Source organism: Balaenoptera acutorostrata, chromosome 9, assembly GCF_949987535.1.
Source record: "Balaenoptera acutorostrata chromosome 9, mBalAcu1.1, whole genome shotgun sequence".
Classification (NCBI taxonomy): Eukaryota; Metazoa; Chordata; class Mammalia; order Artiodactyla; family Balaenopteridae; genus Balaenoptera; species Balaenoptera acutorostrata.
In genome coordinates, this window is record NC_080072.1 from 31861068 (window position 1) to 31888385 (window position 27318).

Here is a 27318-nt window from a genome sequence, read left to right on the forward strand (position 1 = left end):
GGGTGCTTTGTACATATTTGTTAAATGGGTGACAGTATGTCTCCTTGTCTCTGGAAAAGAGACTTAACTAACCTCTTTTCCTTTTGGCATGGTGACTTCCAGGTGTGAAGCTCCCCTCCCATGATGTATGGCCTGCCAAAAATAGCATTGAGATATATTAAGTACTTATGCTTTCATTAAAATATATTTTCAGAGAATTTTTTTTTCCATTTTGCAAATGAAGAATCTTAGGTGTCAGGAGATACATATGTTCAGAACGATAGCATTTCATGTTGGCAAAAATACATACCATCCAGAGAAAAAGAACCTGGAATGACACCCATGAAATAGGACAGTGGTGATTTCTGGGTATTGATATTGTGGATGCTTTTCCCTGTATTTCAGTTCTTTAAAAACAGTGAACATAGGTTGCTTTGTTATTATAAAAGTAGGGAGCAAAAGAGATCACTTGCCCAAAGATACGGAACCCTTTCAGAAAAGAAATTAAACTCTACGTAAGCTTTGTCTAGAACTTTGGTGGTGTATGTGTTATCTACACTACTTGTGCGTGAGAGAGACATTCCCTTCCAATGTGTTCTACCCAGGCCATTTTTCGAATTTAGGTTTAGTTTTTTGTTTTTGTTCAGACAGTAGACATCTGTTAACTGGAGAGCGGCCTGAAAATTTTTGGTGGATGACAAGACCCTAGAAAAGTCATTGGAATAGTATTAGTTCTTAATCATTATCAGCATGTGTCTGTTGAGTTTAAGGACATCACCGCCACTTTCTGGAGAATATATTAGAGAATGATGTTTTCTCTAGAACCTGTTTGTAATTTATTAAACATAATTTATCAAATTCTCAGACTGCCGGGTAATATTTGACTTACTATTAACATTATGGCAGCAGCAGTGCAGTTTTATCTAACACAAATAGGAAGGTTTATTCAAAGTTAGATAACATGGGTCAATCACAGTATATTAAAATTAAATAATTCCATGGCAAAAGGCCCAGACCAGCAAGCATGTGGTGGCAGAGTCCACGGTGGTACACGCTGGGCCATCAGCAAACAGGTTAGGCTCGCTTTGGGAGCATTTTACAGGGATTTTAAAAGGTACCTTGTTGAAACATGATGTTCCTCTCTGCTCTGTAGATACTTTAATATTAATGAATTTTATGAGGGAAAAAAAAGATGAGAGTTTAAGCACTGGGGAGATTTAGCAGTTTCAATTAAACAATTGCACCATTTCACTGTTAATTTTGAAATCAGTGACTGCTGGTGTTGGAGCATTCACCTTTATTTTCCTCGTGGGGTGATGTGCTTTTGCATTTTTGATCTCTGTTGTAAAAGTTGGGGAATATTGCATTGGGTGTGATATGCAGGCGTGTGCCCTGTACCAGTTGGTGTACCTTGAAAGGCCCAACTATAAAGAAATCTGTTAGGGAACGAGTATGTATAGAAAAGATACATTCAGGCATTTTCCCCCTACTAAGCAAAAGCTCTAGGTTCTGTCCCCTGCTTCATCACTTACCCCGCTGGAGGTCCCCCTGATCTTTTTGAAAATGGCTCTTGTCTTTCCGGTCCTTCTAACAGTTTCCAGTAAGAATGTAATTTCCTCCCTCCCTCCCTTCTCTGTCAACAACTGGGCTTCAACTTTTTTCTTTTAAAACAAAGTACTTGATCTCAAAGAGCTCTTCTATCTTAACAGCTTTGACTCCTGGAGTTCTGGAGTTTAGAATCCAGTTTTGTAGTTAGGAACAACTCCAGGTTCTAGACCTTCTGCACCATTGAGTGTTTCCCTTGTGTAAAAGTGGTTTCTTTTCTGGGAAGGAAGGCCACCAAAGGCGGTGAGATTCTTGGCCTGCTGGCTCTCTGTCCACTAGATTCACACAGCTTCCAGGAGCAGCCAAAACACGGAGGATGATGAGATAACACCTGTTACTTATTTAGCTTCTTATATGTGACGACTTTTTCTGATCTTCACAGCATTCTACAAGGTTTAGTTACTACTTCCTCCATTTATCCAAATGAAGAAGCTAGGACTCAGAAAAGATGAACAGTTTGCCCAAGATCACAGAGCTAGTGCTGGTGAATTGATAGGTAAGCCTTGGTCTCCCAAGCCTGCGCCCTTCCATCCATACTGGGCTGGCTTCAAGTAAGGCCGTCAGTTCTCTTGAAATTACTCTTCAGAGGTGTTTATGAGTTGGTGGTGCTCTGACCTTGTAAGATTATTTTGTTTTCTATGGTACACTTATTTTCTTTGTAGGAACGCAGGATGGTAGATCTCTCGGTTTAATTACAGATATTCCTGGCAAGATTGTGGTGCTCATAAGGAATGTCAAGGCACTGACCCAGAGGTGTTACCTTCTAGCTGAAAATTTTCTAGACCACTTTCTTTTACTTATGTATTTTAGTAATTTATAGGCATATGAGCCCAATATATTTGTAATTATTGGCTTAGGACTTCCATTTGTAAATGGTTACAGTTAACTCGTCACCCCCAGCATCCTTTCCAGCCTCAAGCTCTCTTGTCGGTATTGGTGATGTCAGGTCTGGAATATACTCTTAAGGCTGTCTGTAGGTTGTTTATCACCATTAGTCCTCATTATTTTAAATGAGTACCCACCCACCTTATACTCTGTAACTACATGTTTCCAGAGCTTCTCTGGAGATAACATCTTCCAGGTCCCCCTTCCCTTTCTTTTATTTATTTACTTTTTTGTCTTCCTTATTCACAAATGCTTTGTAACTGAGGCCTAGAAAATATGATGGAAAACACCTAGAAAGATAGAACTCTGAGTCTGTGAAATTCAGATCAATTTGGAAACAAGTGTTGTTTCTGAACCTGAAGCTTTGAAACAAAACCTCACCACGTGTTTAACACATATTAGTTTGTAAATATGGAGTCCCACTAATTGCATTTATAGCTCACAGCAAAGCTACCTGTTATGTCTTGTTACTCTGAGGGGGAAAAAAATGAGAGAGTTATATAGATATATGCATTTTTAAAAACTGGAATGCAGGGAAGAGTGTGGTATAAATTCTCTCATAATTATGTGTCTTTTTCTGATGAGGCAGTCCGTCAGTTTTTCTGTTGCTGTGATACTCACCTGAATTCAGGTGTGCCAAACTTAAGAGGAAACAGTATGGAGTGCCTCCTTTTGTAAAGTAATAAATTATGGTTGTCCTTTCTCCTTTTATTGGAATGACAAAAGAACACCAAAATTGTGTGATGTTTTACAGAATCACTGCTTACTCATTATTATTTTACTTTTCAATGTGAGTAAAAGTTTTGTTGCATTCTTAAGAGTGAATTTATTGGTTAAGGGCAAATGTGCTCCAGTGGGAGTGACTCAGTAGTTTTATAATGGCAAACTAGTAGTCTTTAAATTTTGCATTACGGTAAATTTTTCAGAAACATGCCTTTTCCATCAAATGAACCTCATATATCTTCATCAGAGAGGATGAGCCCCTCCATGAAAACTACCAAAAAAAAAGAAGAAAAAAGTGAATCACAGAAGTATATAATGTCAGGCCAGGAAGCCCCCCAGTCAATCAGTTCAACTCCCCCATTTTACAGATGAGCAAACTGAGGCCCAGGATGAAACAATATTCCATCTGACCCCTATTTGGGTGCTATTTCTCTCTCACCTTGCTCCAGTGTTTATGAAAAATGAAGGGTTCCCCCTCCCCCTTCTCCAGGGATAATGATAGCTGATTAAATTAGTATCAGGGCCTGCATTTAAAAATAATAATTCCTTGAGAAGTATATTAATTTTGTTTTTCTTGTAAGTTATCTTTAGTAGAATTTGAGTTGTTTTTAATGATAGACAATTTTGGAATGCATGTGAATCCGTATGGTCTTGGGATTTGTCTCCAGAGAATTTTCAGAACTTTGTTTCTTCAATGGCTAAAGCTATTTATAGCTCTTGTTTTTAATCATCAAGCAGAAGCGCTCTTCCTGAGATTCATTGATGATTGTGCCAAGGTCTTGGAGGCAGTATCCGTCCCTCTTTTTAACCTTGGTAGGACTCAGGGTTTGCTTTATGTCTTAACTACTTACTGGAGCAAAGTAGCAGGATTCAAATGATATTTTAGAAGACTCAGAGTTTGGAGTTAAGATCTTGGACTGTGGAGCTCACATTTCCTGTTACACCACTTGTTGGTGGCCTCAGGGAGGTTACTTTGCCCCAGTAAGCCTTGGTTTCCCCAATTGTAAAGTGAGATTTGATACGCAGTCTTATCCCATGATCAGTACTCTCGACATGTTAGCTGCTACTGCTGTTTTTGCAACTGCCATTCTTATTATTCCCAAGCCAAGAAGTTTTCCAAACCTGCCTTGGGAAAGGCTAGTAAGAAGAGATGCAAGTACCATTTCTAAATGTTCGTGAGAGGAAAGATGGGGAGAAGGGACTCACCTACCTTGATACTCAAGGTGTCCTTTAAAGGAAATTTTTACCTGACCAAAGTAGTGAAAAGAACAGTGGTATTGTTGTCGGCTGTTTTTTGTGTGCTTGATGTCTCTGCCACCTCCTTAGACTATTATGTCTAATCCAGTTGTGGGAAAGTCACACGTGTGAATTTTCATGGTGGTTTCTAGAAAGGAGAGACCTGTGGGCTGAGCCAGATAATTTAACAGCAAATAAGAGGCAGAGACATCTGGGTAAGGCAGGCAACCCAGAGCCTGCGGGGGCTGTCCCTGGTGAGGCTGCCTTCAGCTGCCTTTCACAGTGTCCAGATTAAGTAGAGTGTGGAAGGGGAAAGCCAGTTCAAAAGGCAGCTGCCAGGGAAGAAGGAAATGGTTAATAAAGAATTTTTTTCAGCTGCTTGAACTAGTTAATTGTCAAGTGATATCGTCGACTGAGTACCCTCCTTGCTGCTGCCTCTTTAAGGAAAAACTGGAAATGGACCGCATACCTGTCATGTATGCACTTGTTTGCAGCCTGCATCTGTTCATAGGCTAAAAATGAAATCTACTTACAGCTATTACCTGGAGGACTTTTATAGGTTTTGCAGAAAATACGACTGGGGTACAGTTAGGACCTGTTTTATTATCCCAGACAGTGGCTTAAGAAGCCATCCGTACCTGCAGATCTCTTTTATCAAGTTCTGGGTATTCATTTGTTTATTTTTATCAGGTACAGCACTTTGAATACCAGAGCAATGAAAAGCCACACCGGCTCACTTATTGTAGGTCTTTGGAGACATTTTTTTCCAAGAATACTTAAAGGGTGAAAACCCAGGATCTGGGTATGTTATAAATGATGGGACGTAATTTATAATAAAAGATTTAACTTTCCTGTTTTCTGAGCATTGCATTCTGAAGCTAAATTATGACTATTCCTATGTCTGTCTTCTATGCTCATTTTTCTTGCTTCTTTACAAAATTTCAGCACCTAATTATTTTTCTGTTGACTTAAGTGCTTTAAGTCTAATATCACTTAGTTAACAATCTTCTTAACTTTGTTTTCCAGGGATATCAGCATGAACAACATTACTCAGTTACCAGAAGATGCATTTAAGAACTTCCCTTTTCTAGAGGAGCTGTAAGTATTCTTTCGAGAAATGTTTTTTGTTTATTTGTTTGTTTCTCCTGTTCTCTTTGGGAGCTCTTATGACAGAGATAGTCTACCGTTTCTCAGGGGGCACTCAGAGAGCTTGGTTCAGTGGCCTTTGTACAGAGGAAATCATATGTTTTGGGGCAAAACAAATTTGAGTTTTTAAGAAGTATGATTGCTGAAGTTATTTTTGAAAGCCAGAACGAAAAATGCTACTTCCATAGGACTTTTTTGCCGCAATTATTATGACCATGAATGCTGCAGTGACACAGGTTAATTACAGTGTTATCCCAAGATAACAAGGCTGCAGTGTAATTACCGTGGTTGCCACAGGACTTGCTGTGTGGATAACAGAACCATGAAGAATAATCCAAAGTATTTCAGGGTCATGATGCGGCAGACAGCCTCTACGTGAATGAGCAGAAAACTTGTCTCCTTGGACATTGGCAGGTGGTCTTGGGGGTTGGGATGAGGGCGTGGAGCATCTTACCGGTCTCTGAGAACACCTTTAACATTAAGGCTGTTTCCGAACTTGGCAGTGGCATCTCACTGCCAATTTAACAGTTTCCAAAATTGGAAATTTAACAGTTTAAAATTTCCAATTTAACAGTTTACATGGGGGAAAATTTCTTTCCACCTGTTACAACCTCCATTTTGTTTTGCTCTCCACACTTATTTGAAGTTCATCATCAAAATAAGCACTTTTAGATTTTATAGGAATTGGGAACGATAGATTTTAAGAATCCAGGTTAAAAAAATAAAAGCAGAGTTGACTCAAGTTAAATGGAGGCTTTTAAAAACGGCTAAGCCAGTGGGTTATGTAATATGTAGAGGCAAGAAGGTGACAGTTTGATGGTAAGAACATCAAAGAGCTATGGCCCTGAAGGAATCTAAATTCATATTACGGATTGTGCCCTACAGCCAGCTGTTGAGTATTAGATCCAAGTCAGTGACTGTCTCCTATCTTAACTCGGCCCCTCCCCGCACATGGGGAACAGGAATCAAATATAAGCCAAGCAGGTTGTGCTCGCCTCTTCTGACAGAGTATTGAAACAGCAGTTAAGGATTTAGTGAAGTTAAGGAGAAGTTTTCCTTCCCACACTGCTTATTTGAACATAATGTTCCCACAGAAAAAATTGGACAGAGATTATTTGCCACTTCCAAGCTTGTGAACTGGGTCAAGTTACTTAACCTCCCTCTGTTCAGTTTCTTTGTCTTTAAGGTGCAGATAAGACAGAATGAATTAAATAGATGTTAAATACTTAGGACAGTGCATGAAGCAGAGTGAGTGTTATGTAAATGCTGGCTGGTATTTATTTCACTATTTTAAAAGTGCCTAAAGGGGAAACAAAGCTGCAGCCTATATACCAACTGTTGCCATTGGTACAAGGTTTAAATGTTATGTTTTACTTTATTTTTGCCTTTTTTTTTCTTGAGTGAACATTAATTCTTTTGTAAGACATGCTCTTCAGTTTTAATTAAACATTTAAATTCAATGAAAAAGCAGTGAACTATGTATTTGAATCCCTCACTTCCCACCCTCCCAATCAAGCTCTAGGATGCTTCACCTATTTCTTTTTATTTCACATACAGTTTTAGACTTTAGGATTAGTCTCCCTTTACAGAAGTAATTATTCAGCGAAAGGCCATTAATGAGCAGTTGTTCAGCCGTTGTATCACCACCAGGAATGTGAGACGCACCAGGTGGGAAATGGAGAAGCCCTCGATGCTCTGGGTGGGCGGTGGTGGGAAATGGAGAAGCCCTCCTTGCTCTGGGTGGGTGGTGTGTGCCGACCAGTTTGTCGATGCCTTTGGTTGCCAGCCAGGGCACTCGGAGGGATTTGGTAGTGGGTGCCTGGATGCAGAGTCCGCCCTGGTTAATCTCTGCTTTGTGAAGTTCGCATCTTGGATTTCTTAAAATCTCAAATGACCGAGCATATGTCAAGCTCATGAATTCTGTCAACCGAGAGTTTTAATTGGAACCAAATTGGATTTGACTGCTAGTTCTTTGTAGGAGGTCATGTTCTCTCTGCATTCTGCTTATGGCAGTGAGAAAGCCCATCAAATCAAGTCTGTACAGCTTCTCCAAATACTGTATGGGATTTCAAAAATGAATTCAGTTGGAGAGTTGATGGTTAATATTACAGAATTCTTCAGAATAGTCTTTAATATGCTGGGAATACTTAAGGCATTCAAGGGAATTTCTTTTCTATGTTAATAGAATCAGGGTAAGAAGCCCATGTTTTTTCTTTATAAAACACTGCAGTTGAGTTCGACATTCCAAAATGATGCTGCATGAGTATTGTAATATTTCATAAACAGCGTCACCCTTTGTCCAGAAGTCATCTGGAAGTCATTTAAGCGTGATTGTGAAGCTAAAGTGCCCTGAGCAGAAATGAGTGATTTACTGAGGATTTTTTTTTTTCCCCATGATAGTTAATAAGGTGCGCTTTACAAGATGTGACTGGTTTGGCCGAATTTTATATGATAATCCAGAATGCTGGGAATATTGGGTGGAATCACTTCCCAACTTAATAAGTGTTTATAGATACTTACACATTCACTTATTCTTTCGACAAACACTGAATCCTGCTCTGTGCCAGGTCCTGTGGTGGGTGCCAGGGATACCGAGACAAGTAAGTATGGTGTTTGTCCTTGGAGCTGACAGTCTAGAGCTGTGCTGTAGCCACAGGTGGTTATTTAAATCTAGATTTACAAAAATTAAAATAATTAAAAACCCAGTTCTTTAGTTGAATTAGCCATCTTTCACGTGCTCAGTAACCACCTGTGGCCAGTGGCTATTGTGATGGACAGTGTAGATATAGAAAGTTTCCATCATTGCAGAAAGTTCAGTTGGATAACATGGGTCCAGAGGGAGAGGTGGAACCAACACTTGGTGTGACGTGGTAAAGACTGTCCAACAAGTGAATGCTGGGTCAGCAGAAGCCTGAAATAACCTGTTTACTTGAGACTGGAGGATTTGGGAAAAGCTTTGCAGAATAGCTTCAGCTGAGTCTTGAAGGACACATGGGAATTAGCCAGGTGAGGATGCGTAGTAAGGGCACTCCAGGAAGACCCTTATAGCATGTGCAAAGGCATGGAGGTAGACATTTCAGAAGTGTTAGGACACTTAGGACGTGTTAGGAAGTTGTTAGTTATTCCAGTTGAAATACAGAGAAATGTGAAATACTGAAAGGTAGAGAAATGTTAGGAGATGTGGCCAGATCATCAGGGGACTTTTTTAAGCTAAGGAGTCTAGGCTTTATCCTGAAGGAGTTGAATTGGGTATGAGGGTGAGCTAGAGGGAGGCGACTAGGATTCTTTGTCCTGAATGACTAGATGCCATTCACTGATGTTTTTTCCCCCTTCTTTCTCTGGGTATCTAAAAACATAGGCTCTGGCCCTGAATTCAATCCATAAAATGTCTAAAATCTTGGGACAGTCTCTTGATTTTCTCACCTCAGTTTCCTACTCTTTAAAATGGGACTCTTCACAGTAGTATTGTAAAGGGAAGAGGGGATTATTTACGTAAAAGTGCTTTGTCACCATGAAGTGCTACACTGACATGAGTAATGTAAATTTCACTAATCCCCTTAAACACTGCAGTCTTTCTTGAAGTATTTGGGGGAGAGGTTGTTTTGCCTGGAGATGGGAATTGGAGTGGGCCGATATAGGTTTCTGTTAGCGACGTGAAAGGAAAGGCAGAATTTTTGGAAAATATTAATTTAGCATCCACAGGATTGGTTGTCTGATGTGATGCCGCCGCAACTATTTTTGGCTCTCCTTGGGACCTGTCAGGGCATTGGTAGCCATTTAGGGAATGGCTGAAATGTGGAGTTGTGAAATTGATTTAATTAGAAACAGCAGAAGGAATATCCAACTACTTTTCTGTAGGCTCCCACTGAGAAATCCATGGATGTTACTTTGAGCTTAGATGTTGCAACAGCAGTGGAAACCGTTGCCAGCTTTGGCACTTGCACAGTTATTGTTTAATACATACTATAAGACTGGGCTAGTTCTATCCATGTCAAAATGTACTTTGACTTTAGAACTCTTTGCAATGCTAAAGTGAAAATTAGGTCTCTGAGTACTCGTTTTTTTGGTACGTAGGACAATTAGTTCTAAGTAGAGGCATTACTTTACAAAAGAGGACTAGTAAGTAATTTGAACAGGGAGATACAGAGTGGGTCAAAACTAAAAATTTTAAATACTTTAATTTAGCCAATACTTACATATAAGACTGTATACACACACATACATGCACACAATATTCAATGTGTGTAGATTTTTTTCTGAACCATTTGAAAGTAAGGTGTAATCATAATTTTCCTTTACCGCTAAATAGTGCATTGTTTATTCCAAAAACACAAGGATGTTTGCTTAAATAATTGCAGTACTATTGTCAAACTCAGAAAACTAGCATTGATATGTATTATCTGGTCTGTAATTCTTATTCAGATTTGATAGCTGTTCCACTAATATTCTTTATAGCAAAAAAAAAAAAATTCTGGTTCAGGATACAATTTAGAACCACAAGTTGCACCTGTTTGCTGTCTTGCTAATCCATTTTGAATTTCTAAAACTATGTTTTGTGGTCTCTATTTGAGTTACTGCATATAATTAAAATTGGTCAAGCCTGGCAAAGGGAAATTATTTTAGGGTTCAATAGAAATAATAATGGCAGCCAACATTTATTGAGAGTTTATTATGTACCAAAAACTTAGTGCATACTATCTGGTTTAATGTTCACAAGACCCCTGTCCCAATGAGGTAGATAGAATTTATCATCACCCTGATTTATAGATGAGGACATGGAAGTTTTAGAGAGGTGAAAAACTCCCTGGGTCATATAGTAAATAGCAGAGCCAGGATCTGAATACATGTCGATCTGATTCAAGTCTTTCCTCTTAATTTCTAAGCTGTGATACTGCCTCAAGAGGCACAGGATTGGAAGGAAGCTTAAGAGGACATCTATTTACTGTCGTCTACAATTCTAAGTATGTCCACAGCTAACGATCAAAGGTGGTTGGCTGCCCAACATTTCCCTTAGTAATAAGTTCATTGAACAAAACACTTGTTAACAGGGAGGTCTTCCTAGAATGAGGTTTTCTGGTCTAGCCACACCATCTTATAGATGAGAATATCAAGGCTCAGCAGTAGATGAGTGACTTGTTCCAAGTGCCACAGTGAGTATGTATCTGAGCCAGAATTAGACCTACCTAGTTCAGTGCCATGTCCACTATATCCTGTCACCTTTCATATCTCTGAGATGCATAAGTAGTCTCAAATAGTCTTACTGGGTTGTTTAGAGTTCTAGAAAATAGCTGACGATTGTTCTCTTCCAGTACTTACAAGGAATTTCCTTTGCTTCCAAACTAACGTTTGACTTGCTTAACATTTACTCCCTTGATGAAGGCTTCTCAGATAAGTTTTATCAAGTGCAATAATTTCCCCCAAAAGGCAAAAGAGTTCCTCAGTTGCTCCAGTGATATTTGACAGTTAAAAATATTACATTCTTTGAAGCATTCTCTTGTCCCACTTTTTAGTGCTCTGATAGGATGACTTGGTAGCGATGATCCCTACACTTGCTGTTGGGAAGTACATAATCATCTCACAGAGGAGTATCAATGCTCTGATTCATACCATTCCCTGTGTGTCATGTGGAGAGCTCTCAGATTAGGTTATAAGGATGAAAAGAGAAATGGAGGGACCTTGTACTAATTGGCCCTACTATGTACCAGATAGGCCCTCCTAGAACAACCATTGTTTTGTTTTAACTCATAAAATTCTGTAAGCTATATTTATTCCCATTTTGCTGATGAGGAAGCTGAGTTTTTCCTCAGAGAGGTTGAGTAACTTTCCCAAGGTCACACAGCATTTTAGTAATGGGCCTGGTAGATGTGGAAAGGATGAGGAAAGACTTATTAGACAATCCATTGATTCACCAAACTTGTGTTAGGTAAAGCACTATGTGCAGTGTTGAATTAAACTGGGATTCTTGCCTTCGAGAGAGATGAGTGAATGGTGTTGTAGAGTTACAGGAGTTCAAAGCAGAAGGGAAATAACTTCAAGCAAAAAAGATTAAGGAAGGCTTCATCAAAGAGCTGGCATTTCTGGAGAGCCTCGAGGGATAGTAGGAGCTATTCTTGGGGAGATGTGGAAAAAGGAGGATGAGCAAAGATATGGCGACAGACTGGGATAGGGAGGAGGAAAGCTGTGGTATTTGGTCTGAGTTTAGGGCTGAATTCCTGAAAGGAAATTATGGGAAAGAAACCTTGAAAGGAGTTCAGGGCCAGGCTGAGGACCTTTCTTGGCAGACTCATGGAGGGGTGTCAAGTTTTGAGTGGCTATGGAAGTTTTTTGAGCTAGGAAATGACTTGATCAGATGTGACCTTCCATCAGTATAATCTCATAGCAGAGGTTAGGATGCTTGGGATTGAGAGAGGGTAGGAGACAGATGAAGATGATAATGGCAATAGTCCAGGTGAGACTTGTGAGACTCTGAACTAGGGTAGATGAGAGGCAGTGAGAGGGAGGAGGGAACTCAGCCAAAGATGTTATGGGAATAGAAGCAAGAGGACATCTCAGCTGGGATGACAGGGGGTGTCATTGATAACACTTCATTTTTAGATTACCAGGAGTCTGGTGGTACTTTGACAAAATGAAAGACCATGCAGAAAGAGAAACTGTTTCAGAAGAGAAGACAGCATATGCAGTTTTTGAACATACATCTTGAATTTAGGTGAGAGGTGGGTAGGGGTGTCTGGAAATACAGGTGTGGAGTTGAGACTAGAGATTTATGGGTGTGGATTATAGAATGGAGTTTCATGGGTATAGATTTTAGAGTCTTTTATTTTGAGGGGATTACTGGAAACATTAGGTTGAAAGAGCTTGCCAAGGGAGAGAGGGTAGAAGGAAAAGGAAGGAGGCCAAAGACAACTTGTTGGGAAACACTTGAATCAGGGTGTGGGAAGAAGACCGAGTGCCAGAGGAGCAGGAGAACTAGGGCAGAACTGTGCCCGGGGAGCTGCAGGAGGGGAGGTTTTTCACAAGAAATGAAGGCTCAACATTGACATGCTAGAGAAAGGTGCCCACAGCCAGATTATGAGAAAAGGCCTTGAATTTAAGTTGTGTTTTTTTTAAGAGTCATTTCTACTGAGGGTTGTGAGAGTAACTTTGGGATAAAGAAGTTCATCATGAAGCAGGCATTTGGGGTCTGCTAGTAGGTAGTTTCTGGTTTGGGGAGAGAAGATAAAGTTTGGAATATGTCCAGTATCTGACAGGAGTCCACAGGGTGTAAGAGACAAAATCCCAGCTGAGGCATAGAAGATTTATTGTTTCATGTAGATCTAGGAAGTCTAGAGGTGGAATTGGCTTCAGATTGTCCTGGATCTCGAGGTTTCACAGTTGAGAGAGTTTTCTCATGCTTTCCATTTCTCAGCTTCAGTTGTCTCTACTTTTGTGTTTTGGCTTTGTTCTTTGTTCTATAGTGGGAGAAATAACCTTCAGCAGCCCCCACGTACATCTTTGCATCTTGAGATCCAAGATGAATATCTAAAGTCTTCCATGCTGCTTTCAGCAGAAAAGTCCTAGGAGAACTTTCGTTGGCCAGGCTGGCTTCATGTGCCTATCCTTGAACCAGTCACTCTCTTCTGTTTGGGTTGGTATGGTCCATCCTGGGTCCTGGGCTCATCCTCACTAGGACCACCTGGAATAGAGAAGAAGTCCCCCAAAGGAAGCAGAAGGGGGAAGGAAGACACGCCTGAGAGAAAGAAACCATAGTTATCACGGCTCACTGGAACCTAGTGAGTAGACAACTGTAGGAAATGTTTGTTTACTTGGGTCAACCTGAAATGAACAAAGGATCACTGAAGAATAGGAAGGTTAAAGCCTAGATAATATAAATTTACAGTGGAACCAACAGGCTCTGTAACTTTGTCCTATAGTGCTTAGCAGCTTAGAAGTAGAGGCAGTGAAACATGTGATATACTCAGAATTGGGGTTTGATAAGTTAGTGTTTCATAAGCAACTAGGGGAAATCAAGCAGGAGAATCAACAGTTCGTTGTTAAAGTGTTTCAGGTGGGATTCAGAAAGTGTAGAGAGGCTAATGAAACCACAGTTTGCTGGCTCATTTACGTATTTTAATCAAAGCTAATTATTTGTTCTTTGACTAAAAGTAGTACTGACTACAAGTAAGTGAAAATGTCTTTAATATTCTACTGGCATGATTGAATTTTCCAGTAAGGAAATAGGCTAAGTCATTTCTTTCATGTATTGTCCACTCTTAGTCAAGTCATGCTTATTTAACACAATTGTTTTATGCTTTAGTAGAATTTTAACTCAGAATTTGTTCATCATTTTCCCCTGCTGGACTTTATGTACATGTCAAAGATTACGTTAGAGCTGCTAGAAATATTTGTATCATTGATGCACTTGCCTTTGTAAGGAAATGATCCTAAAATTAATGGATACTCAATTTTTAAAGTCTGGATGCATAGAAAGATAAGGAGAAGGGAGGAAAAGTAATCACCTATTATCTTGCACTGAGCAATACCCACGGTTAATATTTTGTTGTTTATACTTCCCGACTTTTCTCTTAGTATATGTATGTAATTTCTTTTCTCAGCATGATTGGTTAAGACCAATCAGAATTTACTAATGGAGCTAAGTCATATTTGAATAAACCCAGGCTCTGCCACGAAGTCTTGAGTGGGTATGTGGTAGGCAACCAACAGTATGTACCATAGTTCCTCTCTATCCAATTCACAGCTTACCCATTTTATTCAGTCTATTTTGAGCCCTTTCTGCCATAAGAAGCCTTCCCTGGTCCTTATCCAAATTCCTCTTGCACTTTCTCTGCCCCTCACCATTTAATGCTGGATTGAGTGCCTTGTTATTTTGTGCTCTAAGCGTGTCAGTATGCACCTGTCTATTCAACTCCATGGACTTTCCTCTAAGAGCAGCACTTATTGTCACACACCTCCTGCATGACCTTTGGTGACAGTGACCACATTTTTGAATTTGAAATTGAGGGAAGGGTTAAGACAAAGGATCTCTTCTTATTTTGAGTTTATTATCAGCCTATATAAAAACTAAATTCCACTGACGTCTTATGTTTAATGAATTATCCTTATTTAAAAGAAAAGAAATGAGAAATGTCTTGGGAAAACTCAGTACTTAACTTTGCCATACCTATGGTGTTTGGCTTGTAGTAGAAGGTCAATATTTGTTGGTTGATGTTAGCTGTAAATTTTTTTTTTTAAGCTGTAACACGTTTCCTCATATGGCTAGATATTACATGTGTTTAGTGCCAGAAGATAAATGACTAGGTTGTCAGGATAAACTTTGCTCAGGAAATGTAACTATTGCCGGGGTTTTTATTGATTTACCTATAAAATAAAGTCTTCTATGGGTTACTTACTCTAAGAGGAAGTGAGAGACACAAAAGGGCAGTCGGGTGCCGGTGGAACTTAAGTTTCTTGAATTGAATAAAGCTCTTTTAGTATGTGGAAGAGTTCTAGATGGCCTGTAGACTGAGTTTTAGCAAGGACAAGCTTATTTTTTGTTAAGCATTACTACTTTCATTTTTGTGCATTTAGACAGAACTATGTAATATGATATATATATGAAATAATTTTTCCCTCTCTGCAAAGGAAGACTACATTAAAAAACCTTGGGAATAATAAGGGTTCTTAATACATGCATGTTCAAAAAATATATTTAATTTTTACATATTCTTCCATGAAAGTTATATGAAAGTATAAAACTCTTCCCTGGTATGTGAAGAAATAGGGTAAAACATTGTTAGTTGATTCAGGACTCTCTGTTCTACTGTGGCGGATGAAGTTTATTTAACCTTGGTGGGAAGAATGTCCAAGGAGACCTGTCAAGGATGCTAGTCAGTGGTTGGCCCTCGGCATTACCAAGAAAAGAGCCACATCCTTTGGTCCTTTGAAAGTCAGTCACAAAACAACATGGTTTTGTTTCTAGAGTTTCCATTATTTTGTTTTGATCACCTTATTTTATCTCTAAGATTTACATTCTTTAGCTATGCTGTAGGATCTTAGACAAGGCACAGAGGAAACAGAGGCTCACTTTCCTCATCTGTTTAAAAAAAAAATAACAGGAGCAGGCCCACTGCAACATGGTGGGGTAATGACAATGAAAACTGTTACACCAATGTTAGTTAAGATGTACTGATACCAAATATCCCTAAATGGGAACAGTACACTTCCTGAGTTCTCAATTTTTCACAGGAGCCAGCAGAGTTCTGAGCCCATAGTAGGGCCTTAAGATATAAAGAAAGAGATGATGAAGGACGTATTAGAGGTACACATTATCCGTTTTTTAAAATTTTACTTTTAAAACTGTTGCAAACATTTTGGGTCCTGCTGATGTCAAATTATATTTCATAGGAGAGCGTCGCTCACCTCCTGTTGGACGCTTTCCCGTGCGTGGCCTTCCTGGCCCAGTTCAGTTTTGAACTGGACGCGCCATCTCTGAAGGCAGAGGCAGGGCTCGTGGTTGCATCTGTGGAACTTGGCCCGGAGCGTGGCACCGTGATGGTGCACCCACTCGAGAGAATTTAATGGCATCTCAGGAGGGGCAGCCCAGATGTGTGTGGGTCCCATCTGGGAGAGGTCGTATGCGTGGCGTTGAATGAGGATCTCTTGGGGGTGGGGACACGTAGGTGTGGAAAGAAACGGTGAGGGAGGCGAGAAGCCGTGGCCAAGGGGTAGATAAACGGGGCCCAGAAGGGAAGGGTGGTGCTCACTGTCGTTCTTCTGGCAGGACTTGCCACAAGGCCAGGCCATCCGGTAGCCACCTCTGCAGAGTGGCGGTGGGCATGTGAGCAGCTGGGAGGCTGTGGCTCTGTCGCCTGTGGTCCAGGTCCTCCCCACCAGGGGATGGAGAAATTGCCACAAGCAAATCTCTCTGTAGTTTGCGTGCAGCGCGTACTGGGGCCTGGGCCTTCCTGCTGCAGTTGCTTTGCCTCCCTCTGCTGACTCCTCCCCATGGCTCCTCACAACAGCTGCTGGAAGCTTCTGACCCCTCCTCCGCCCTCCCCCTAGCCAGCCCATGTGTCTAGTCAGTGTGGATAGTATAGTCCTTACCCCACTGATTCTTGGCTGGAATTCCAGCCAAATGGCTACGGGGACATTTCTGTCATAGACCAGAAGAAACCTAGATCCAGGCACTTCTCAGAGACATGACACCAATTGGCATACTGTCTATTTCACACTCGCCTTTCTTGTTGCTTTAAATTGCTTCCCAAGTGAAGAAATCCCAGTCTATTCAGCGCATCTCACGAAGGTAGGAACCCTCTGGCACAGGTGACCACGGACCAGTGTCCATTTAACCAGCGCTGTTCCTGCTTTCCTTCTTCTGGGAGGGATGGCAGATAGAAAATATCATGTAGCATATGCATTAAGAATCGAGGATATAATTGAAAACTCTAGCCTCCCCTAGAAGGAGCCCCTAATGTGAATCCATGGTCCTTATGAATAAAAATGCACACAAAACAGACTCATAAAGACATTATACGCTGAGACTCTTGTATCTTGTTTCCTGGAACAGTTCCAAATCCGAAGGGAGCGTGGAAGGCTAATGGATCAGTTTCCCTCTCCTCCACCCTTTCTCTGTCTCTACCCTCTCCATCTCTGCTTCTGGGACTGTTTTAACAAGCAGAATAAATAGGAGTTGCCTTGAGATAGACTGTGTCCCCATTTGAAGTCCTGCTAGACTTGTTTTAATTCTGTGTGATTGTGTGCACGACCAAGCGTGTGTTGAGATAACACTGTTGACCGGGAGATGGTGTTCTCATGTTCAAGGTCCATCCCACTTCCTTAAGAAAATATACTACCAGAACAGGTTAAGAAAGAAAATTGTTGCCATAGCATTTTCAAATCAAGCCCAAGTAGTTCTGTCCCGTTAGGAGAGCAGAGGGGAGTGGGGGAGTAGCAATGAAACAAGAGGAGAAAACATGCAGAAAAGCGAAGTCAGCTTTCCCCACACCTTAAATAGCAGTGTTACCTTTTTTGAATCCAGAGTCTTATACTGGGGTTTAGTTGAGGCATTACAGCAAATACTGCGTGTCTCTTTCATCTAAGGTCCCACACAAGAGGATCCAAAATGAATACGACCTAGTCACTGCCCATAAGGCACCTATAATACAGTTGAAGGAGTTGCAACAAGTTCATAGTAACCAGAGGCAAAATAAGATGCACCCGACGAGAGAGCTGCGTCTGAGATAACCTGTGGAATCCAAGAAAGGGTATATCATAATAGTTCCACATTGTTGGTAGCATGCAGTTTGCAATGATGATGAATAAGGTTTCAGCTGGCAGAGACTGGAGTTGGAGGTATTTCAGACAAAGGCAGTGCCATGAGTGAGCAAAGAGTCCGAGGTGGGAAAGCAGGGTGTCCTAAAACGTAGGGCACAAGGAACATTCGGGAATAAGGTGAAAAGGGAAGAGAGGATCATACTGAAGGTCTAGCTAATTCAGTGGGGAAAAAAATGCCTTTGGGAAAATGCTCAGAGTTGTGCTTTTTAAGATTTAGATCTCACAGTGTTATAATGAAGTGGTTTGAGGCAGGAGTCTTGTGGAGTTTCATGGCAACTAATCCAGGAAGAAGGAAATGAGGGTCTAGACTCAGGTGGCAGGAGGAGGAGTAAAAGAGTGGATGGATGGAGACTTTGCACGAGGCTCCCTATGGGCTTTGGAGACTGAAGAGCTACGGGACGCAGAGGGGTAGGCAGTGATGCCTGGGACCGCCCACCTTTAGCAGGCAGAAGATGGTACCACTTTTCACTCTTCTGTTCTCACCCTAATGACTTTTTTCTTTAGGGCTTCACAGTCATTGGAAGAATAGTAAAAGATATAAATATCATTATTTACCACATTAAAAAAGTTCTCTGGAGCCAGCCAGTAGGTCCTCATGAAGTGAGACGCTGAGAAAACTGTTGGGTGTAGCACAGACAAATGCAGGCCTAGAAGGGGAAGGAGCTGCCCTTCGCTAGTAGAGGGCCATGGGTGACAAATTCTTCCTCGGGATCAGCCATCTCTTTTTCTTTGGGAGTTGCTAAAAAAGCACAGTGGAGACTGCTGTGTACCCTAAATAGAGTCAGAGTGAATTTAGGGCATGCCACCCGCCACCCTTAGCCACCCAGGGATCCCATCTTCCCCCATTTCCCGCTGGTCACCTTTGGCTGTGGGGAAATTCCTCCATAATTGCAGTTCTGAGCTCCTAATGCCGTAGTCCCTGCTGTGAGCACTGATCTGCTGGGTGAGAGCTGTTGCTCCTCAAACCAGGCTATTAACTTGCCCAGGTCCCCTTTGTTTCACCTTCTGGGAATTATTTCCCAGCCTCTTGGTGACACACCAGAGGCATCGAGCTGCCGAAGGACGCGGATAAGCGCTGGAGCCAGTCAGGCGAGAACTGGAAAGCTGGCTCCTCCGCTCACCTGCTGTGTGACTTCTGCCAAGTCACCTAACCTCTCAGGGACTCAGGAGTGAGGCCACTGTCAGGAGATGATTAAAAGGAAAGAATGTAAACCACCTAGCTCAGTGCCTGCAACTGCTCTGGGCACATGACATGGTAGGGTTTTTTCTCCCAGAGATTTTGGGACTTTGTCCCTAACCCTGTTCTTTATTCACTTTGCTCTCTCCTGGATCTGAGTTTTTGGACATGAAGCATCCCCGGGGTCTACTATAAGAAGTACTGGGTCATAAAATCAGCAAAATATAAAGAGGCTTGGGAGGGTGCAATTGCTGAAGCTGCAGAGGCTGCCCTGTTTATTATTCATTAACCCAGGAGCTAGGTAAACATGGGTAGATACATTCCTGAAGGCTCCACCTGATCTGTTTACTCTCCTAAGGAACGAAGTAATCAGAGTGGTGTGAGCCCCCCCTCGCTCAGCATTATCACCGCCCCCCGCCCGCATCCTAGCAGTGTTGGCTTCTCCAGAGAGCAAGCCTGGATTTCAGGATAAGTCACGTGCACAGCTCATTTGGTCATTTCTGTGAACTGGAAGTAGTGTAGAAAGAAAGGATGCTTTTGGAAGTTAGGCTCCTTTAGCTTTCCCAGGCTTATAAAGAGGCAGCTCATTGGGACAAGGAAGTAAATGTTTTGGCTAATGTGGCTCAGCACTGTTTTCTGTTGACAAGTAAAGGTAATCAGGTGTTCTGTGCTTTGCCACTTCCTTTGTCACCTTGTAAAATCCTCTTTTCATGAGCCCTAGTACAATAGACTGAACTCCTCAAGGACAGCCCATAGATAGGGGGACATTCAAAAGTAAGAGACGAAAGCACAAGAATCCTGTGACAGCCTTGGTCTGTTTACAGTGTTCATTTTTTGGTGGACTTGAGCTTCTTAAGGCTGGTCTTGCAGATAACAGAGTCACGTGACTACTTGCTGCCCTGGGGGGAAGGAGGCTATTGTCCCTTCTAGTCCTAATGGTCCAATTTGATCTTATAAAATGTGACCTTTTACACACTGCATTACAGCAATGAGCATTATCAGTTGAATGTAATTAGTGAGTCTGGGGTGTAGAAAGCCCCTCGAGAGGGCTTGTACTAAGCCTGCACTAAGGTAGACTATAGGATGCTATCTGTCTTCAAGGAGGAAATGCTGAGAATGCAATTTCTGACTAATGGGTTGACACACTGGTAGGTGGTGACAGAATTGTGGGATGCATGCTCTGTTCTTGGAAGCTTTTGTACTTGGCCTATAAAACTAATGTGCTAGAAACAGCCAGTAGAAGGTAGCCTGTTTAGTTATGCCTTCCAAGAATTCACACATAAGGCATGTTGGTAAGAACTGACATTTTTTAGGGAAGTCACACTGGAGTCAGGGATTTAAGGGGTGAAGATGAGGTTGTGAGGTGAAGCATTTAAGGACATAGTGGTCAAGCTGGCTAGTCTAGAGCCCAGAGGATTTGCTGAGGAGGAATAGTTTTAAATAGAAGTGTTGAAAAGTCTTAACACCATCTTCTGCGGTCCCTCATTTTACATATGGTGAACCCAATGAGGTGAAAGGCCATGAGGCTGATGGTGCAGAGTAAGCTGTTGTGAGCCTGGGTTGAGGGATGCCCTTGAAGGGCATGCAGTTTAGAGCTTAGGTGCTAGGGTGCCTTGTGAGAAACAAAGTCGTGCACGGTGAGAGGGCTTTCTAGGGAGAATTTAGTTTAGGGGCATGAACCCTGTGTTAAACCTGTAGTGTTGCCTGAGAATCCAGCATGGTTGTCCTTGCAATTGAAGAAATAATTCTACACACTCACTCTTGGTTTCTGAGTCCTCTTTCACTTTCCCATTCCCTGCAACACACACACACACACACACACACACACACACACACACACACACACACACACCCCTTCAGTACACATTTCTGTGTTAATGCTTAGTTAGTAAGGATCAAGTATTATCCTTTCCAGGGCTATTTGCATTTTAACTGGGACAAAAACTTCAAGAGAAAATAATGCATCTAAAAAATAGTTTCAGATCTCTGTGACTTCAAGTTTTAGGAAGGGTAAAGGAGCCCTCCTTATGTCCCTAAAATCAGGGTGTCTAAGAAGAACAGATTGAAGTGGGGGGACTTGAAGTCTAAGGAAAGGATGTCCTCTGCCTGGAGCTGAATAGGTGCTCATATTTGTTAATCAGTGAATGAAACTTTTTAGTGAATGAATGAATTGCCGAATAAGGCTCAGGAGGGCAGGGTGCTTACAGAAAGAAGAGAAAGGGCAATGGAAATTAGACCCATTCGAGGAGGATTTAATATGACTTGATGACTATGATCCTAAGACCTGATGGGGAGAAAGCATTTTAAAAAAAAATCACGCATACAGAATCTCATTGCTTGGGAGAGTTCCCCTGATGGAACCAGGAAGCTGGAACAGTCCTATGTTTAATCATCGGGGCACGCAACTATCATTTTTAAGTCAATACAGTTGACCCTTGAATAACATGGGGGGTTAATCCACTGATAATGTATCATCACCCCCACTCCCACCCCTTATCCAAGGTTCTTCCACACCCACGGATTCCGCCAACCTCGGACTGTGTGGTACAGTATTTATTATTGGAAAAGATCTGCGTGGATGTGAACCCATGCCGCTCAAACCCGCTGTTATTCAAGGGTCAACTGTACTTGAAAACCTGCCTCCCGTTCACCTGTTTACAAGTCACTCATACGAGTTGCTGCCCTGCTTCCTGCTTCTTCTCCCTAAAGTTCTCTGTCCAACTTTTCCTCCCATGTCTGAGTGTTTGGGAAAATGGGAGAAAAAGTGGGGCTCAGGATGAATTGTGTGCTCCTCTCTTACAAAAGGACCCAAGGACTTCTTATCCTTTTCTTACTCCACTCTTACTCGCACTTAAATTTGTCACTTTGAAATGTCTTTAGGAAAACATTTATCTTTTAAAAAAAAACATGCCTTTGTTTGGAAAGTCATGCTTATAGTGACTTTCACTTTTTGCCTCTCTTTTGCACGGAATATGCTGCCCTTGGTTATGGAGAGATAACAGGCTCTCCTTGTCTCCTGAAGGCATTCATTCCTCCTTGACAGACTGGTGCGCTCTGATCTGTATAAAACTCCTGCCTGCTGCCCAGTGCTCTGTATTTATGAGGCACCTGGAAAACACCGCAAGCGGCCGAGAGTGACCATGAATAGCAAACTTAATTTGGTCTAATATGTTTTGGCTTGCTTGACCTCACCAGAATAAAAATGTGCCTGTTTAAATTATTGTATTGAAGTTAAAAAAAAAATTCTAGAGGCATTTATCTCATTGGAAGAACCTTGGGATCGCTTTAGCAGAGGTTTAAGTCCATGTTTAATGTCGGATAGACTAGAGAGATGTTTAATGTAGAGCTTCAATAGCAGATTGGGTTATTGTGAGTTATGAATTTTAAGAGTCTGAATTACTATTTTTCTCTTGCTACTTTTTTTTTCTCCTAGACGACTGGCTGGCAACGACCTTTCTTTTATCCACCCAAAGGCCTTGTCGGGGTTGAAAGAACTCAAAGTTCTGTAAGTAATGCAATTTTAGAGTTTCACAGCTGGCTGTGTATTTTCTTTCTGCGTAGTCAACATGCTCGGAGCTAGGTTAAGCACAGTTTCTTTTAGTTCAGGATTAAAAGATTTAAGGAGTAGCCAATGGGTAGTGTGGGAGGCTAGAGGCTGATTTAGGCAACCTTGGGTCTAGATAACAAAAGTTAACGTCTAAATAACAGGCGCTCTGACCTCTGGTGCATTACAATTGAATGTTAGGCTTTTTGTGTGGCTAATGCATTGAATCAAAATCGTATTTAAACTTCACTGGTAAGGTTTTGTTTCTACCTCGTTTATAGCTCTAAGAACTTTACATGAGCTGACCCTAAAGGGAAAAAGGCTTCCAAGATCTCCAAATGTAAAATCATTTTAGAGCTGAAGGGAATTGAGATGCCTATGATTTACAGGGCCTGTGAGAGATCAGGAAATAAATTCCTGGTAGTGGTGAGGAACTGGCACATTGGGGAGCCGGTGAACTGACTGCCGGCCCCACCTCGCCACTGCCTCGCTGGGTGACCCATCTGTAAGTCACTAGACCTCTCTGGTTCAGTGAGTTAGACGGGCCCTTTTCCATTCCATTCGGTGGTGATGATTCTTGTCAGGCAGTCATTTCATTAATATGACCAGGAAGGACATTAGGCAAAACTAGTAAAGACTTCATGTTCATTACTGATCTGTACCTCCATTCTCCAGGTCGGAGAGTATTAGATAATTAAAGCTTTATTTCTGCCCTGGCCCTGCATTCACTGGGGACGTGGCCACTGCCCCCTAAGAGCTCAGGGTCTGCTGTCCTCTTGGCAAAATTGTCTTTCTCTAATGTACGTGTTTCTGGGCTGTGCTTTATTTCAATTTGAAAAGGCATTAGGGATTCTAGTGGGTTTGCTTGCTATACCTCCCAGTTAACTTGTTATACCTCCCAGTTAACACTAATGGTACCTTGGGTGATGAATATTAATTAGGGTGCCTTAATTCCTGAGAATGAAACAATCCTGGCTGACCCAGCAGGTCTGTGTTAGGAGATGGCTTGGGGCAGGGGCCTAGGTTTCATTTCTGCCTTTACGACAAATGCCTCTTGCTCTGTGGCAACTCTCTTATCTTGGGTGCTTTCCACCTCGACTCCTCCTCCTCTTTTTGCTATTGGAAAGCTTTTTTTGGAAAGAAATGGTTCTAAATTCTTCTAAGAAAAAATGGTCATAATTGCTTCTTATTCACTAACCAAAAATTTCCTTCCAGAACTCTCCAGAACAACCAGTTGAAAACAGTACCCAGTGAAGCCATTCGAGGACTGAGTGCTTTGCAGTCTTTGTAAGTAACTTTTTGGTTTTCTGCATTCTTGAATCATTAGGAGACCACTCTGGCTACTAAATAGGTAAAGAACTGGAATCCTAGGGAAAGAAGAGAAGTATTCTCTCATCTGGGATAAAAATGGGGATGGCTAGTTGCTGTTACTGAAATGTCCATTGAAATATCCTGTCTCCAAGGCTGGGAGAAAGCTACAAGCTTGCATGTAGCAGGTGATTACACCCTCTGTGGAATCAGGGTTATGTGTGTACAGAAGTTCTAGAGTCTTGTGCCATGACGCTCAAGAAACAGCCACAGAGAGGTTTCTGTTTCGGGTGGTAATGATCATCAGAGCAAATTAATTATGGATTCTCATCTGTGGATGTTGAACACTCACCAGGGGTGGTGACTTCATCGCCTGTGCTGTCTTTTTCTCAGGTTTTTTTTTGAGGAAAGTTTGGTTTGATGTGGAATGTTCAAAATTTCAGCTCTTAAACAGCAAGGTCCTACTGTATAGCACAGGGAACTATGTTCAGTATCCTATAATAAACCATAATGGAAAAGAATATGAAATATATATATATATATGTGTGTGTGTGTGTAAAACTGAATCACTTTGTTGTACACCAGAAACTAACACAACATTGTAAATCAACTATACTTAAATTACAAAAAAGATTTCAGCTCTTGGTTTTTACCATGTTTAGCCACTATTTTCAAAAACTTTTTCGCATAGCACTTCACTTTATTCTTGTTTGAATTCTTTCCCATATAAACGTATGTATGTATTAATATGTATATGAACCTAGAGAACGGGGGTCATTGCCTCCATGGTTTAGCTATGCACACCCCGCTTCCCCCTAGAGTGGGGGGATCAGGTAAGCAGCAGTAGTATCACAGGAACCATGCAAACCCACAGAAGATTCTAAAGAAACAACCATTTTTATGTTACATAAACAGGTATTTGTTCATGACTAGACTGCGTGTTGTGGACTAGTGTTGTCAGGTCTCCCCATCCCTGGGTTAGAAGATCCAGCTTCTCTGTCTTCAGGCGCTCGGTTTTAGAAAAGGTTGAGAAGCACTGAACTGAAGCATGTGGTTATTGTAATCTTTCGCCAAGATTAAGAGAAGCCCTTTGCATATTTATCTGTCAGAATGTTTACATTGCTCTCAAAAGAAGTTCAGATAAATTCAGATTAATTAGAATTCTGAAACAGGCCTGTCTGGTTTTGCATCCCAACTCTGCCCCTTGTTAGCTGGTAGCTGGTTTGGGGCACGTTACTTAAAATTCTCTGTGCAGTAGTTTGCTTATTACCTACCATGTACTTTAATGCATGAAAAGCACTTTTAACAATATCTGACTTGTAGTAAGTGCTCAATAAACATTTGTAGAATCTATTAATATTAATAATGATGACTGTTTTATCTGTTCTTTCTTTTGATTACTAGATTACCCAATTTGCCTAACTAGGTGAAGGAATCATCTGAAAGTAATGAAAAAGTAGTCTTTAAAACAAGCAATTTCATTAGTTTCTTATTCTGCTACACTGATGAACACAAATTTGCATTGCCTCAGTTCATGTCCTAACACTAAATACAGTGGGACTAGGGCCTAGTTTCTCAAAGTGTGGTACTTGGCCCACCCTCAACAAAATCACTAGGGGGATATTGCTAGAATGCAGATTCTTAGGCCATACCCTAGGAGTCATGATACTGTCTCTTTAAAGGTAGGGTCCAAGAAGCTGTATTTTAAAAAATTTCCCCAGATCATCCTCATGGATACAGAAGTTCTGAGAATCACTGAATGAAAAACTGTAATAGTTACACACTTAGGTGTTTATAATTTTAATTATAAAATTAGGGTATAACCACATCACATATTTGTGTACTAATCTGTCCCATAAATTTTTTTTTATTGCCCTTTGAAATAACTGTAAAGGTGAGCATTTGTAGAGATGCACATGAGCTAGAGAAGACATAGGTGAAAGTGACTGATGGGCTTGTCCCTTCCACTCGCTGATATAAAACCATTTATAACTGCTCCAAAAGCACATCATTGGAAATTGTAAATTATAGATTACCTTTGATTTTAGATTAGATAGTCTGGTAGTTAATGTGCAGTAATATGAAAATGAAAATATGTACTAATAAAGCATAGCATATGCTGTAAAGGTTAAACTTTAAAGTGTATCTACTATCATAAAAAGGAGTATCTGGGATATTGGCCATTTAAGTTCTGGTTTCAATATAAGTTTAATTTAAGGTAGATATTTGTTAAGTAGCTCATTTCACCAAATGCCAAGTTATGGAACATAAGGATTCATTATTTGCCATCACTAATTGAATGGGATTCCAAATAGACTATTTCAGGGAATAGGTTGGAATGAGTTCCGTGATTTTGCTGCCTCTGCACCATTTCTAACCTTGGACGGATGTACACAGAAGGAGCCATCTTACCTCCCTTGGATCTGAATTCATTAGACATTTTAAATAGTTCTCTTTTTCTTTTGCTACTTCAGAATTTGTTTTCCTTCAAAACCTTCATACAGGATTGTTCTTATTTCCCAAGACTTAATGATCAAAATACTCAATCATTTTGTCTAGTTGGAAGGCTGAAAAAGAGAAGGCTAAAATCTTTGAACATTAGAAAAATTACCAAGAAAATATACAAATAGATTCTTTTCTAATTTGTGGTCCATAAGTACTCTAAAGTGCACGTGGTATTTTTGATCATTTAGATGGGAAAAAAATTTGAAAAAGAATAGATACATGTATATGTATAACTGGATCACTTTGCTGTACACCTGAAACTAACACAACAGTGTTAATCAACTGTACTCCAATATAAAATAAAAAGTTAAAAAAAATAAAGTATTTTCACAAAAATCATAGGTTTCTTCCTCTAAAATAATGTTTTAAACAAGCATACTGTGCTCATCACTCACTGAGTGCAGTGCATTGTTTAAATTATCTCCCAAATTGGGATGGGAGGGAGGTAGGGGTAAGGAGAGGAGTCAAACTACTTTTTAAATAAAGGCATTGGGATTTTTTTTATATGTATCAGAAATATAAGGAGCTGTGTGCCAGGCCTGTTTTATTTAAGAAGGAAATGTTCATGGGTTTGTTAGCATAGTGGGTGCAGTGGTCAAGTTAGATACAATTGAAATTCTGTCCTGGTGTAAAACAGTGTTATCAACACTTGAGTCAGTTTGCAAATCTGATCTTCAGACCTGAATTACATGAAAGATTTCCTTGTGGTTTTGAAATAGTGCTCAGAAGGAGCAAAGTTCATTAGGGCTTGAAATTGACCAGAAGTGGTTTGCTGCAAGTGGGTGACGATGGCTATAAAATCTGAAAGTGAATTGTAGATATTAATAAAAAGCTAACCTAACAACCTTCCACGAAGCCATGAAAATGGCTAAAGCGTTGCCTGAGCAGGATATTAAAATGA

At 40.8% G+C, this 27318-nt stretch overlaps 1 protein-coding gene across 1 annotated transcript in view; it reads left to right on the plus strand.

Moving 5' to 3' along the window:
* The window catches only part of LGR4 (leucine rich repeat containing G protein-coupled receptor 4), a 97469-nt gene that overhangs the window by 46468 nt on the left and 23683 nt on the right, over window positions 1–27318 (plus strand). The window contains exons 2-4 of the mRNA XM_057552865.1: window positions 5455–5526; window positions 22494–22565; window positions 23820–23891. Of these exons, the coding sequence (XP_057408848.1) occupies window positions 5455–5526; window positions 22494–22565; window positions 23820–23891 (216 nt within the window). The remainder of the gene's footprint in view (window positions 1–5454; window positions 5527–22493; window positions 22566–23819; window positions 23892–27318) is intronic.